The 12777-nt window shown below is 46.2% G+C and overlaps 8 protein-coding genes across 8 annotated transcripts; 4 read left to right on the forward strand and 4 right to left on the reverse strand.

Moving 5' to 3' along the window:
- Nucleotides 1–463: 463 nt before the first annotated feature.
- Bathy10g00330 (predicted protein) lies at nucleotides 464–886 on the forward strand (the record flags this gene model as incomplete). The annotated part of the gene is made up of 1 exon (XM_007510622.1): nucleotides 464–886. One exon carries the CDS (start codon nucleotides 464–466, stop codon nucleotides 884–886), a length of 423 nt encoding a protein of 140 aa, XP_007510684.1.
- A 58-nt stretch (nucleotides 887–944) lies between these two features.
- On the reverse strand, nucleotides 945–1916 carry Bathy10g00340 (predicted protein; the record flags this gene model as incomplete). Its single annotated transcript, XM_007510694.1, has 1 exon — nucleotides 945–1916. One exon carries the CDS (start codon nucleotides 1914–1916, stop codon nucleotides 945–947), a length of 972 nt encoding a protein of 323 aa, XP_007510756.1.
- Nucleotides 1917–2583: 667 nt separating this feature from the next.
- On the forward strand, nucleotides 2584–4719 carry Bathy10g00350 (predicted protein; the record flags this gene model as incomplete). The annotated part of the gene is made up of 1 exon (XM_007510648.1): nucleotides 2584–4719. One exon carries the CDS (start codon nucleotides 2584–2586, stop codon nucleotides 4717–4719), a length of 2136 nt encoding a protein of 711 aa, XP_007510710.1.
- A 100-nt stretch (nucleotides 4720–4819) lies between these two features.
- Nucleotides 4820–6424, reverse strand: Bathy10g00360 (unknown protein; the record flags this gene model as incomplete). The annotated part of the gene is made up of 1 exon (XM_007510771.1): nucleotides 4820–6424. One exon carries the CDS (start codon nucleotides 6422–6424, stop codon nucleotides 4820–4822), a length of 1605 nt encoding a protein of 534 aa, XP_007510833.1.
- A 297-nt stretch (nucleotides 6425–6721) lies between these two features.
- Nucleotides 6722–8188, forward strand: Bathy10g00370 (clathrin interactor 1; the record flags this gene model as incomplete). The annotated part of the gene is made up of 1 exon (XM_007510404.1): nucleotides 6722–8188. The coding sequence occupies one exon, from the start codon at nucleotides 6722–6724 to the stop codon at nucleotides 8186–8188; it is 1467 nt and encodes a 488-aa protein (XP_007510466.1).
- A 200-nt stretch (nucleotides 8189–8388) lies between these two features.
- Nucleotides 8389–8949, reverse strand: Bathy10g00380 (unknown protein; the record flags this gene model as incomplete). Its single annotated transcript, XM_007510749.1, has 1 exon — nucleotides 8389–8949. The coding sequence occupies one exon, from the start codon at nucleotides 8947–8949 to the stop codon at nucleotides 8389–8391; it is 561 nt and encodes a 186-aa protein (XP_007510811.1).
- A 154-nt stretch (nucleotides 8950–9103) lies between these two features.
- Bathy10g00390 (predicted protein) lies at nucleotides 9104–10615 on the reverse strand (the record flags this gene model as incomplete). Its single annotated transcript, XM_007510471.1, has 1 exon — nucleotides 9104–10615. The coding sequence occupies one exon, from the start codon at nucleotides 10613–10615 to the stop codon at nucleotides 9104–9106; it is 1512 nt and encodes a 503-aa protein (XP_007510533.1).
- Nucleotides 10616–11036: 421 nt separating this feature from the next.
- Nucleotides 11037–12731, forward strand: Bathy10g00400 (ATPase associated with various cellular activities AAA_5; the record flags this gene model as incomplete). Its single annotated transcript, XM_007510551.1, has 1 exon — nucleotides 11037–12731. One exon carries the CDS (start codon nucleotides 11037–11039, stop codon nucleotides 12729–12731), a length of 1695 nt encoding a protein of 564 aa, XP_007510613.1.
- Between the last annotated feature and the right edge of the window lie 46 nt (nucleotides 12732–12777).

The following is a 12777-nucleotide window of genomic DNA, read 5'->3' on the forward strand; positions in this document are numbered from 1 at the left end:
TCTTCTTGCTCTCGTCGTCCTAACCGCAAACTGTTGATGATTGAGATGCTATCACCACGACGGCCACCACCGAATTTATGCGCAATACCTTATTCTCAATCAATCGATCGATGATGATTGTTAAATATAATAATAATCGTACGAAAGACTTTTGCAAAAGCAGCAGAGAAGAGTAAAGAAGAAGTGTTTGGTGCATTTTCCCTCTTCTCTCTTTTTCGAAGCTCAAACGACAAGCAGAGACGACGACGGCAAAATTTGTTGCACGAGGAAGTTCAAGAATAAATATATGTCGGCCATCGCGCGCGTTTTATTCCTAAAATCATCATCATCTGTTTCTCCTAAAACTTTGCAACGAATAGCATCATCATCAACAACATCATCCTCGTCGTCGACTTCATCTTTGTTAAAACGAGGACGTGCTCGCACTCAAACACAACAAACTAAAACACCAAAAACGAGAACGATGGCGTCAACCCCGAAAAACGACGAACAGTTAAACGCGCAAGAAGCGATTTTAAAAGGCATGCAAGACTCAACGGAGCCGACCATTTTCGATAAAATCGTCAGCAAAGAAATACCAGCGACGGTTTTATACGAAGACAATCTCGCCATGGCGTTTAAAGACGTCAATCCAGTCGCTAAGACGCACTTTTTGGTCATTCCGAAAATCAAAGCCGGACTGTCGCAGCTGAGCAAAGCGAACGAGGACCACAAGATGTTGTTAGGGCATTGCATGTACGTCGCGCAGATGGTGGCAAAACAAGAAAAGTTGGAGAAGGGATTTCGGGTGGTCATTAACGACGGCGTGGATGGATGCCAATCGGTGTATCACTTACATTTGCACGTGATTGGAGGACAGCAGTTAAGTTGGCCGCCCGGGTGTTGAGAGAAGAAGGTGCAGTTTGAGAAAAAGCAATAAAATGAACTTCACAACTATTCTGTTATTACAATATGCGCTCTAATTTTCTATGTACGTAATCTATTTCCTCATCTTCCTCTTCCTCTTCTTCCTCTTCGTTGTCGTCGAATGGTGGTTGATTGAAGTATTTCCATGCGATGCTCAACCCAATGTTCAACGCGGCGTTGCGACCAGCATTTTCCTCTTCTTCTTCTTCTTCGTCCTCCTCTTCCTCCTTTTCTTTAAACGACGACGAAAGTTGTTTGGCAAACACTCTCGAGACTCGTCTCACTGCCGCTTGCGTTTCACTATCGAGTGGCATGCTTACGCGAACGGCGAGAGCGAAAAACCACGCGTGCTTCAACTTTTCTTTTTCACTTTCATCTTCCTTCTCGGTAAACGAGTAACAATATTTCCGAAACAACGAGCTCACAGTCACGTCATCCAACGCCACAACATCGCTCATCATTGGCACAGCTTCGAGTTTCTCAGGTGCTATGTATTTTCTATTAATGTTCTTCGCGCCTGCCTTCATCTTTTCCTCTATGTCGTCTAAAGCGCGTCGCATCGAGACGCGTAAATTAGAAAACGACTCTAAAAACTGTTTCGTCCACTCCGCGTTCGCTCTCGCGTGCTCGAGAATGCGCATGGTTTTCTCTCTACCCAGCGCTTTCGCGCTCGTTGATACAAATCCATGTTTCTCTAATATTTTTGGCGTTCTTTTGTTGTCGTAATCGCGGGGATTTACGTCGGAGACGACGACGTGTGGAATTGTCGCCGCCTCGTATCGCACCCTTCGTAAATACTCAAATCCATCCACCGGTTCCTCCGTTTCGAAGTCAGGAAGTATCGCATCTAACGGCAAACACTGCGAACGCAAGGAAGGGTCAATCTTCTCGTCTTGTTCATAGTCTGATTCTTCTTCATATTCTTCTTCGTATTCTTTCTCATCTTCTTCTCTCGCCGGCGTCTCCAAGACGGGCGCGACAAAGACGGATGAAGTTGACTTCGTCGTCATTTCAAGAAAGAAGGAGAAAGGGACGCGCTCCTTTTTGTGTGCTGTTCCGTACCTGCGGAGCAAGAAAAGACCTCGTTAGTATGTCAATTACACTTAATACCACCAAAAGAAGACACAGAAAGAAAAGGAACGAAACACCTCGTTCTAAACAACACTCTCTCGTCCATGTGATATAATAAGAAAAGATAGGAAGTACGAATGTTCGACTCATCCAAAACGCAACTCAATACCTATGATGCTCATAATAAAGAGGTATCGAGAGCTCCTCGACGCCACATCGAGAAATTACCGCGTTAAGACAGAGAGAAAAGGTTTGATGTACCAAGTCTTTCAAGAGAAGCAATCAAATGTGGTTTAATATGCATTTGTCTTCTTAGGATTATAATCTTGGAAAAAGAAAGAGAAAGAGAAGAAGACAAAGAAGAAGAAGAAGAAGAACGCGCGCGCTCGCTCACCCCCTCTGATGTATATATTGTTTTTCTACTGCTCGTCTCTCTTTTCTTCTGAAACAACAGGAGTACTTACTTACTACTCTTGTGTGTGTTTCTAATAATTTTAGGGGAATTTTTTTCGAAACGAACTTCACCACAAAAAGTTTTTGCGAAGAGAGACTACCCAACCATGACTACTACGAGCACTACTTTTTATTCATATTAAGAAGAGTACGATGACGACGACGACGACGACGACGAATTTGCACCATCAACGCGCGAATCCTCACTCGAAAGCTTTATCATCAAATTCCTACTCTCGTCGACGGAAATTTGTCTTTTGCTTCGTTTTATTCCTCGCGTGCGCGGGCCTGTTTGAGTTGAGATTTTTGGAAAAGGAAAAGAAGTGGACTCCCGCGAGTCCTGTCAACAATCGTGTTGCTCTTCATCTTGGAGCAGGAGCAGGAGCAGCAGGAGCAGCAGCAGACGACGGAGCGTTTCGGAGACGAGATGATGCGGCGAGAAGAGTTCAAGACACTGATCACGAAGACTACGCGAGAAACAACAATAACAGAGATGCAAGAAGAAGAAGAAGAAGAGTATCTGAACCGAAGAAAGAATTGTCCTATGAAGAAGAGGAACAGTTGAGAAAGCAAAGAATGGAGGAGCGGATGGCGGGAGGGAAAGACGTTCGCGAAAGCAATGATAAGAGTCAACCAAATCATCAAGAACATGAGAAACTAAGAGTAGAACACGTGGACTCGTTAAATAAAAGCAGCATAGTCTTTGCCGCGTTCGCTTCCGCCGGGTTTCACGAGTTTATGCTGAACTGGTACGCGCACACGCAAAAGCTGAACATCGGGAACGTCATCGTCGCCGCGTTTGATGCGGAGACAGAAAAAGTGTGTAAAGAGAACAACATTCCGTATTTAGGAGACGAAGAGTTGAGGTACACGCACGGCGTCGTTGCGACGGGTGGGCAGCCGTTGCACGATCAAAACGCGAAAGTGACCATGGTTGGAAAAGCGTTTCAACAAATCGGTGCTTTAAAGGCGTCTTTTTTGTTGCGATTGATGCAGAAAGGATTTAGAGTTTTAGTATCCGATTGCGATACGGCGTGGATGAGAGACCCGAGAGAGTGGTTCGTGACAAACGAGATGGCGAAATACGTGGACATGGCAGTCAGTACGGACTGCTTGTCCTATAAGAACGAAGAGAAAGTTAGGGGATGTTGGCACGATCAATTCAACACCGGGATTTTGTTCTTAAATCCAACGGAAAAGACGAAAGGGTTCTTGAAAGACTGGCAAGTGGCGTTAGAAACAACCACACACAAGTTTGAACACGATCAGGACATATTCAACAGATTACTACGCGAAGGCGCCGGTTTGCGGCCACCACAACGGTTGGACGAAATAGACGTCGAGAACAGGAAGGAAGGCGCTGAGCGGCACGAATTGCACGTCGCGTTAGCGTCGAAGGATTTGAAGTTGGGCGCTTTACCGCTCACCTTGTTTACTTCAGGTCACGTTTTCTTCATTCAGCAAACGCACTTGCACTTAAACGTCGAACCTTTTGTGGTACACACGACGTATCAGTTTTCGCAAGCGAGAGGCAAACGACAGCGCTTGCGCGAACATCAGTTATGGTTGATCGATGCGCAGGAGTACCACGACGAAGGCAACTTCATAACGACTTCAGAGAAACCACCGCAGGAGTTGTTATCGATTGGCATCGAAAATCATTTAAAACTTGCCTCGTGGTATCGATTGGTATTGAGGAATCTGTTCGCATATGCGGAAATTTTGAACCGCATTCCCATCCTTCCTGAATTCTCGTGCTTGTGCGATCGATACTGGGGTAACGTCCTTCCACAATGTTACATTCCAGGTGCGGACATTCATCCTCCGTATAATAAGTGTCCAATGGACCACGTGACGAACTTACCAAATTTGGAACGCGCCGGTTTAAAATTTCGCGAGTACTCGTTCTTAACTAACGAGCAAACGAGCGACAAAATCAAGCAGAGCGTCGAAACGGTTTCCCTGTCTCGACAGTTCCCAACTGACGAAGAGATTCGAGATCAATTAGGCAGGAAAACTGATAAGAGAGTTCTAGTGCTCGAAACCGCGAGTAAATCATTTTGTACGTTCAAAGATGAAAGCAAATCGAAGGCGTTCGATTCTAAAATGCAAACCGGATTAGAAGCCGGAAGTCATTTTTGCAAACATGGCGGTTCGACTGGACGAATATGCGAAATTGGATTCACAAAGCCAAAAGGCGTGAGCCAGAATAGAGATTGCGATAGAATGCGTAGCGAAGACTTTGACTTTGAGAAGTTTTATGATAAACTTTGGGAGCACAAAGAATAGAAAGTTTTAGGAAAGAAATCTTTGAACATTTTAAAGTAACGTGTAGTCGCGTGCGATAAACCCAGTTGCTAAACTTAGTTTTGTTTATTCACAACCTCTTCTAAAGTCCTTTGCCTTTATTCCAGTTTGATTTTTGCCAATCTTTAAACGTGGACATACCTTCGTGACATCCTTCGTGGTAAGGAAGCGACGCAGCATCGCTAATCGCCGCGTTATGTCCTCTGCTCGCGAATCGCCAACACGGTTCGTTCCACGCGGTGTTCCAATACGAACCGTCCGCTCGAATATCGTACTTTGTAATCGCACCCCAGCTCGCAGCCACGGCGGAAAACGAGGATCCGTACGAACCGACAATCTCATCGCACATGCTCAAAACGCGCATTTCTGCGATGGCATTTTGTAACGATTCCACCGACCCCCGGTCGCCGTCGTTACCAAATTTAATACCTTCCATAAAGCGCACGGTTAATCCTCTTTTGCTAAAATACTCCGTCGCTCGATCGCGAGCGCGCGAATCGTCGGAGGCTAAGTAAAACACAGTATCAGAGGCTGGAAATCCCAACGCTTCGGCACGCATTCGCGCAAACTTGAAAAAAACCTCCGGATCGGGCACTTTCACTCCTTTATCACCACCTGCCGGCATTGGTTTTTGCATGCGTAAGTGCATGCCAAAATTATATTTTCCTAAACTCTCAAACGTTCGATCGACGGTTTTTTGAATCTTTGGCGACGGAGTCAATAACCATCTCGCGATGTGCCCGAACACGTTCGCATGCTTGTTGTTGAATAATGACTTCACTTGATCTTTGTAATTTTCGTTGTTTACCAGCAAAGGCATGGCGTAATCGTCCGATTTGAACAACAACACTTTCTCCGGGTACTGCTGATTTAAATCTTTCGATGCGATTTTCGCGTAATCGTCTCGAACAACCATCGCGCATCCGCTATTACTGCTACTTCCTTTTTTGTTACTATTTCCACACGACGCGGAAGATCCAAATGGGACGTACTGCAGAATCTTATCGCTCAAACTATCTCTCAATTTATCCACGTCCATCTCCACGCCCGGTTGAAACAACTTCCCCCAACTCGCCGGGTTCGGAAACGTATCTCTCCAATGCACCAACAACACTCTATCCGTCAACAACGCCCACAAAAACGCCATCGCCACGCCTGGTAACCTATTCCCGTACCCGTCGTTCCCTCCAGATACGTATACAATGTACTTGTGATTCTCACTGTCTTTCTTCGATACCTCCGTCGCGCTCTTGTGTTTCTCAACGTATTCCATCAACGCTCTCTCAAACGCCGGTGGACGCGCCGTTAAGGCTCGCTTCAATCGTTTTCGCAGATCCAACGGATCTTCACTATCGCTGCTGTGCGAGTGATGATTACTGTTTTGATGATGATTATGCATAAACTGATACCGAAAGGACGAGTGGTGTTCTCCGCTCTCTTCTCCTCCTCCTGCTCCGTATGCTTTCGCGTTCGCCCACTCCTCGTTCGCTCTCTTTCGCACCTCATTAGAGGGAGTATAATTCGAGGAGGAGGAGGAGGAGGAGGAGGAGGAGGAGGAGGAATAATACCAACTCTCTTGGACGCTCAAAACAAGCATCCCAAATATAATTAACCCCGTCGCGCGAATGCACTTGGACAACTGCTGTCTTCGCGCTTGATGATGAGAGTATTTGTTGTTGTTGTTCATCATCGTGTTAAAAATCAAATCCAGAACAATAATACAACAAAAACAACCCGCGACGACGCGAACACTCGCGCTGAGTGACAAAATGCGCTCTTTTTGTTCGAATAATACTCAATTCGAAACGACGAGAGAGAGGACAGGTAGGTGGTTTGCCTATTACTATATATATTTAACAAAGGGAATGGAGAAATCTGAAAAAATGGATTTTCAGTCAAAAAGTCTTCAAAAATTTTGTCGTCAGACTCTTTCGACAACGACAACGAAAGAAGAAGAAGAAGAAGAAGAAGAAGAAGAAGAAGAATGGATTTCCTCCCGCACGCGTTGCAACAAAAAGTCCGGAAAGGCGTCTACGCCTTGAAAGGCCTCTCGGAGTGCGAACAACTCGTCTTAGAGAGCACGGATAAAGAGAAGTGGGGTCCACACGGCGAACAATTGAAATCTCTCGCCGAGAAAACCGTCGCCGAGGAGGAAGGAGTGAGAGGGAGAGGAGGCAACAACAACAACAACAACAACGAAGAGTCGGACACGAGAATCATTCTGAGAGTTTTATTCGAAAACAGATTGAAGAAGAGAGACCTGGAGTGGCGCTTGTGCTATAAAGCGTTGACCGTGATTGACTATTTAATCGCCAACGGAAGCGAAACGATTGTGAGAGAGATTCAGAGAAGAATAGGGAGAGACTTGCAACCGTTGAAGACGTTTGAACATCGAGATCCAGAGAAAGGGAGAGACGAAGGGATTAACATCAGACAGAAAGTGACGAATATGATCGCTTTGTTGGAAGACCCGGAACGAGTGAGAGAAGTTAGAGAGAAGGCGAGGATGAACAGAGGGAAGTATAGTGGAATGAGCAACGCGGATTTGAAGGCGTCGAGTCGCAACAGGAACTCTGCGAACGATACTTATAATAATAGAGCGACTTATAATAATAACGATAGCGCCACTAGAGTGGCGACACCGACGACGACATCAGCAATAGCATCACCATCAGCAACAACACCAGCACCGAAATCAAAAAACGACGGTGCTCATTCTGGAACGAGCGCTATGAGCAATGTGCTCAACGCTTTCGAGGACGACAAGGACGACGACGAGGACGACGACGATGGGGATAATGATGAGTTCATGACTGGAGGCGGGAACCAACGAAGCAAAGGACCCCCAACTTTCGTTCCTAAAGTTGTCATCCGAGACACTCCTATTCAACGTCCTCCGAATTCGGCTGGATTTAGTGCAACGCTGAAGCCGCCTCCGCGAGGAGGCAACGCCTTCGTGAACGCCAACAATACGAACTTGTTCTTTGAAAGTCGACCGGCGGGTAATACCCAGAAGCCCACGACGGCTTCTCCGACAATCTCTCTCGACGAACTCTTGGGGGGAGGAAGTGGAGGAGGAGGAGGAGGAGGAGCAACCAACACCAATCAGTCCTCGTCTACGGGAACTCCATACCAAAGCGCCGAAGATTTGTTTGGTTTCGAAGCAAACGTATCGAAACCTACGCCGCAACAACCAACAACGCGCGCACCACTAACTCCGGCACCAGCTGCCGCGATCGACGATCTGTTCTTTGGAATGGAGACGACGCCTACGGCACCGATAGCACAACCGGCTGTGATGCCGAAGCAGCAACACGTGGATCCGTTTTCCGATTTCGCGGCGTCGACGCCTTCGAAAATCAACTTTTCTAGTAACAACAATAGCAACAACAGAAACAAGAAACTTGACCCGCTCGATGCGTTAGATTTCGGTAGCTTAGGATTAAAGTAAACTCATCGCATCGATTTTTGTAAATAATAATAAGAACACTATGATTCGCGAAAGTGGAATTATACATGGAGTTTTTGGTACCTACTGGTAGTTCTATACGCGCTAAAATCTATTCTACTACACAAAACACAACTACTTTTCATCTCTTTCACTCTCGCTCCTAAGAAGAGTATACCGAACGAAGAAAGAAAGAGTTCCTCCTACCAGCTTCCTCTCACGTTATCTCCGCTCGAGCGAATGTCGTCGTAATCCACCTCTCTCTCCTCGTTCTCGTTCGTCACCACGGGTGGTTTTTCGTGCATCATATCTCTCGCGAAACTCCCGAAATCTCCCAGTTTCGGTGCCACGTTCTTTCGGTAAAAGTTGAACACGTTTGAAGAGAATTTGAGTCGCTTTTGTTGTTGTTGTTGTTGCGTCGTTTTTGCTTTTGTCGCTGTTTCTTCTCCATTATTAAATTCGTTCCGTAACAGCGCTCGCTCTTTCGTGCTTCTTTTGTTTTCTTCTCCCAAAGACGCCAACGAGGAGGAGGACGCTCCAAAATCATCGTTTCCATCATCATCACCGGCGGCAAAAATTGGAGACGACGAAGACGCGATTCCAAAACACGCGAGCAGCATTAGAAGCAGTAACGCGAGAAAGAGAAAGGAACTTTTCTTCTTCGATGCTGCTTCTTCGTTACCGCTCTTTCTCGTCGTCGTCGTCGCTAAGAGTGGCGTCGAATCGTAATCATCCTTGTTGTTGTTGTAAAGCAGCGGCATCATTTTTTGAAGAATTTTGAGGCGCGTGTGACTGTGTTTTTTGTGTACGTAAATTGAGTAAATTGTTGAAGCAGAAAAGAAAACACAACAAGAACATGAAGCGGAATTTTTGAACACGCACGTTCTATTTACACATAATACACGACTAATGACATTCTCAATCGACGTATCTCTTCAACATTCTCAAGGCCTCGCTGTATTCACACGCGCCTTTACGTTCTTCTCCGCCTTGCGCGATTAACAAATCTTGAGCTAACTGTTTCGTGGCGACGTTTCTTCCCGCGCCGGTTCTCGACGCGGTAGCCGCGCCGACTGCGGTGGCTAAAGCCAAAGTCGCTTTCGCAGAAAGTTGTTTGGCTTCCTTTGTCGTCGTCATCGTCGTGCTATTACTATTACTACTGCTTCTGCTGCCGTTATTATCACTGCCACTACCGTTACTACTATCTTTCCCACTATCGCTCTTGGTCGACATCAATTTTTTGTATTCGAGAAATCCCATGACGATGGCACTCGCCGCAGAGTCGCCGCACCCGACCGTATCGCCGACGTCAATCGTGGGAGAGCCTACTTTAGTGCTATCGATATCCATATCGTTCTTTGAAAACAAAATCGCTCCATCCGGGCCGAGTTTTACGACGATCCATTCTAAATTGCCCGATCCTTCAAATTGAGGATGGTTGAACAAGCTATACGCCAACGTGCGAGGATTTTGTAACAACTCCTCGTTCGGATTTGGGTGTTCGACTAAAGCCGCTAACTCTTCTGCGGTCGCTAAAACGACATCCGTTCGCTTTATGAGTGAAATCAAAGCTTTCTTGCGCAACTCGGTTTCGTGAAAGGTGAACGCGCGTGGACCGGGGTCGAAAAACACCGTGCCGTCGTGTTTGTGAATAATATCCGCCGCGTCGACGACATCGTTCGGTGCGAGCTCATCGAACGCAAATCCGTTTACAAACATAGCTTTTGATTTCCTCAACGCCGCTTTCACATCCGCGCCGAGCTTGTATTTTTCCGCCAGTAACGGCCACGGGCCGAGATCGTAGGAAGAACAAAACGCGTGCGAACCAGATCCATCCACCAACACGAAACAAACCAACGTTCGACTTTCCGAAGTACTGGGAGCAGAGGAGGATGTGGAAGAATTTTGCTTTTCCTCGTAACTGCGAAACCCGACGCGTTCTTCGCGCAAGACGTCTTTCATAAACGTCCCGTAGAAATCATTTCCAATCTGCCCTAACGAGACTGCTTTCAGCCCGAGCCTCCTCGCGGCGATTAAGAAGTTCGTGTTGCCACCAACCTCCAACTCCTCGCATCCCATCGCTTTCATTTTCTCCGTTCTCGTTAACAAATCGTTCAGAGTTTCCATCGTTTTCAACTCGTTCTTGTCTTCAGGGAGAGACTCCACGGAATGAAACACATCCACGCACATATTTCCGAGCGTGACTACATCGATATCTTTAGACTCGTCGTCGTCTTCTTTATTCGCAGACACAGAAGAGAAAGAAGTTACTGCTTTTCGCGCACCGCATCCTCTTCCGTATTTACCTCCACTTTTCCTTCTCGTCGTCGTCTGAATCGTCGTCGCACCGTGATGAAACCGACGACGTTTCGACGAATGTAAAATGTCGTTTCGTGGGTGGTGGATTACTCGTTGTTTTTGTTGCATCATCATCATCATCGGTCGTCAAGAAGACCACCACGTGTGCGGAATAAAACCTTAACTCAGAGCGCGCCCTCCTCTCTCCTTCTCTCTGTCTTTGCAATTTGCTAAAGTGTTTGTCTTCTTAAACTCAGCAAAAGTTTTTAATAGTAGTAGAGAGAGTAGTATTCGCAGAGAGAGTTGTGTATAGTATTGTTTTCAATTTTGAAGGGAAGCGACAAAGTGCGGGAAAGATGAAAAAAAAATTTTCATTCACGAAAAAAGCTCTTTGCTGCCTTTTTCAAGTGTCTGACGAGAAACGTGTCAAGTCTGTCTTCTTTTTTATCCACAAATAAAACTAATCTGTGGCGCACGAAATACTCTTAAAACTCCCTCAAGAACACTTTGACGACAACGCGCGTCGTCTCGAAAGATAGAAAGTATCATCATCATGTCGCAAATGTCCGCGAGTTTACTTTTTTCTTCTACTTCTTCTTTATTTATATCTTCATCATCTTCGAGTTTGAGAAGATGCAAAAGTCGATCTTCGTCGTCGTCACCGACAAAAACTCATCGTGATACTAAGAGTAATACTAAGAAGAAGAACAATAAAAACGCACGAGCGATGTCTTCCTCCTCTTCTTCTTCGTCCTCGACGGAACCAGATTGGAAAGTCAAACAGAGAGAACAGGACGCGTTAATCGGTAAAGAAGAAACCGCGGTGAAAACCAGAGTGGTTGAGATGTTGAAACCGATATTAGAAGGCGCAGATAAAGTGACTTCTCAAGGCGACGACGCCGCGCAGCTGCAGTTGCAAGGGGAGTTGTCGGAGAAAATTAGACAGGCGACAAAAATGTTGGAAGAAGGTCTCGTCGAGAGGGATTCGCAAGTGAGATTGCTCTTGTTAGCGGCGTTTTGCTCGGAACATTTACTGCTATTAGGCCCACCGGGGACGGCAAAATCTGAGATTGGTCGAAGGCTCTCGGCGTTTACTCAAGGACAATACTTCGAGAGATTGTTGACGAGATTTTCCGTTCCTGAAGAGTTGTTTGGCCCATTGAGTATGGTTGGATTAGAGAAAGATATGTACGTGAGAAAAATTGACGGGTATTTACCGACCGCACGAGTCGCGTTCGTGGATGAGATTTTCAAAGCGAACTCGGCGATTTTGAACTCTTTGTTGACCATCTTGAACGAGCGCTTGTTCGATAACGGTAACGAGCGCATTGAGGTACCTTTGTTGTGCTTAGTCGGCGCGTCGAACGAGTTACCAGAAAGCGAGGAGTTAGACGCGTTGTATGATCGTTTCTTGCTGAGATCTTCGGTAGAACAAGTATCTTCGACGGCGTTGAGAGATTTGTTGAAACTCTCCGAGGCGTCTGAGACGAAAGCGAGAGCTGATATCAACGACGAGCAAAAATTTTCGTTGAAACCGAGCGATTTTCAAGGTGTAAAAGAAAAAGCGTGCGAATCAACTACGGTTCCAGATTCTGTGATTAATTTGATGACAGATTTGCGCTCACATTTACAGGACAAGTGCGAACCACCCATTTACGTTTCCGATCGTCGTTTATTGAAAGCGGTGACTTTATTGCGAGTGGCGGCGTATACGGACGGTCGTTCCGTGGTTTCCGATTTCGACACTTTACTCTTAGCGCATGTTTTGTGGCAACGCCCGGGTGAGTCTGCCATGGTACAAGATTGGATTTTAGAACGTTTAGCGAAAGAGAGAGGTGTAAAGCAAGTTCAATATCTCCTCGCCGCTTTGTTCGGGCGAGCGTGTCGATCGGACGAAAACGACCAGGAAGAAGCCGCGCAGCTCTTAAAAGAAGCGCAAGGTTTGAAGGAAATCTTGACTTCTCAGTTAAACGATTTAGCTGGTGCCACTGCGGGTGGCGTCCCGCAACTGAAAAGACACGTCTGGTTATCTCCCGCCGAGTCTGAACGCGCCGCGCAATCCTTATCTCCCATGTTCAACAAAGCGAGAAAAGGTTTAGAGAAGTTATTAGAGGAATGCTTGACGTTAGAAGTCGCGCTGGAACGGAAAACGGAACCGCACGTCATGGCGTTGTTGTTGCCGGCATATTGGGCCGATTTTATTCGATCCGGGCCGATCGAAGACGTCAAGCCGCTCGGATTAAAGTAAAAATATTTAATAACCATTTTTGTCAACCGCTTTGTTTTGTTTTGTT

Source organism: Bathycoccus prasinos (genome assembly GCF_002220235.1).
Source record: "Bathycoccus prasinos genomic : Chromosome_10".
NCBI lineage: Eukaryota > Viridiplantae > Chlorophyta > Mamiellophyceae > Mamiellales > Bathycoccaceae > Bathycoccus > Bathycoccus prasinos.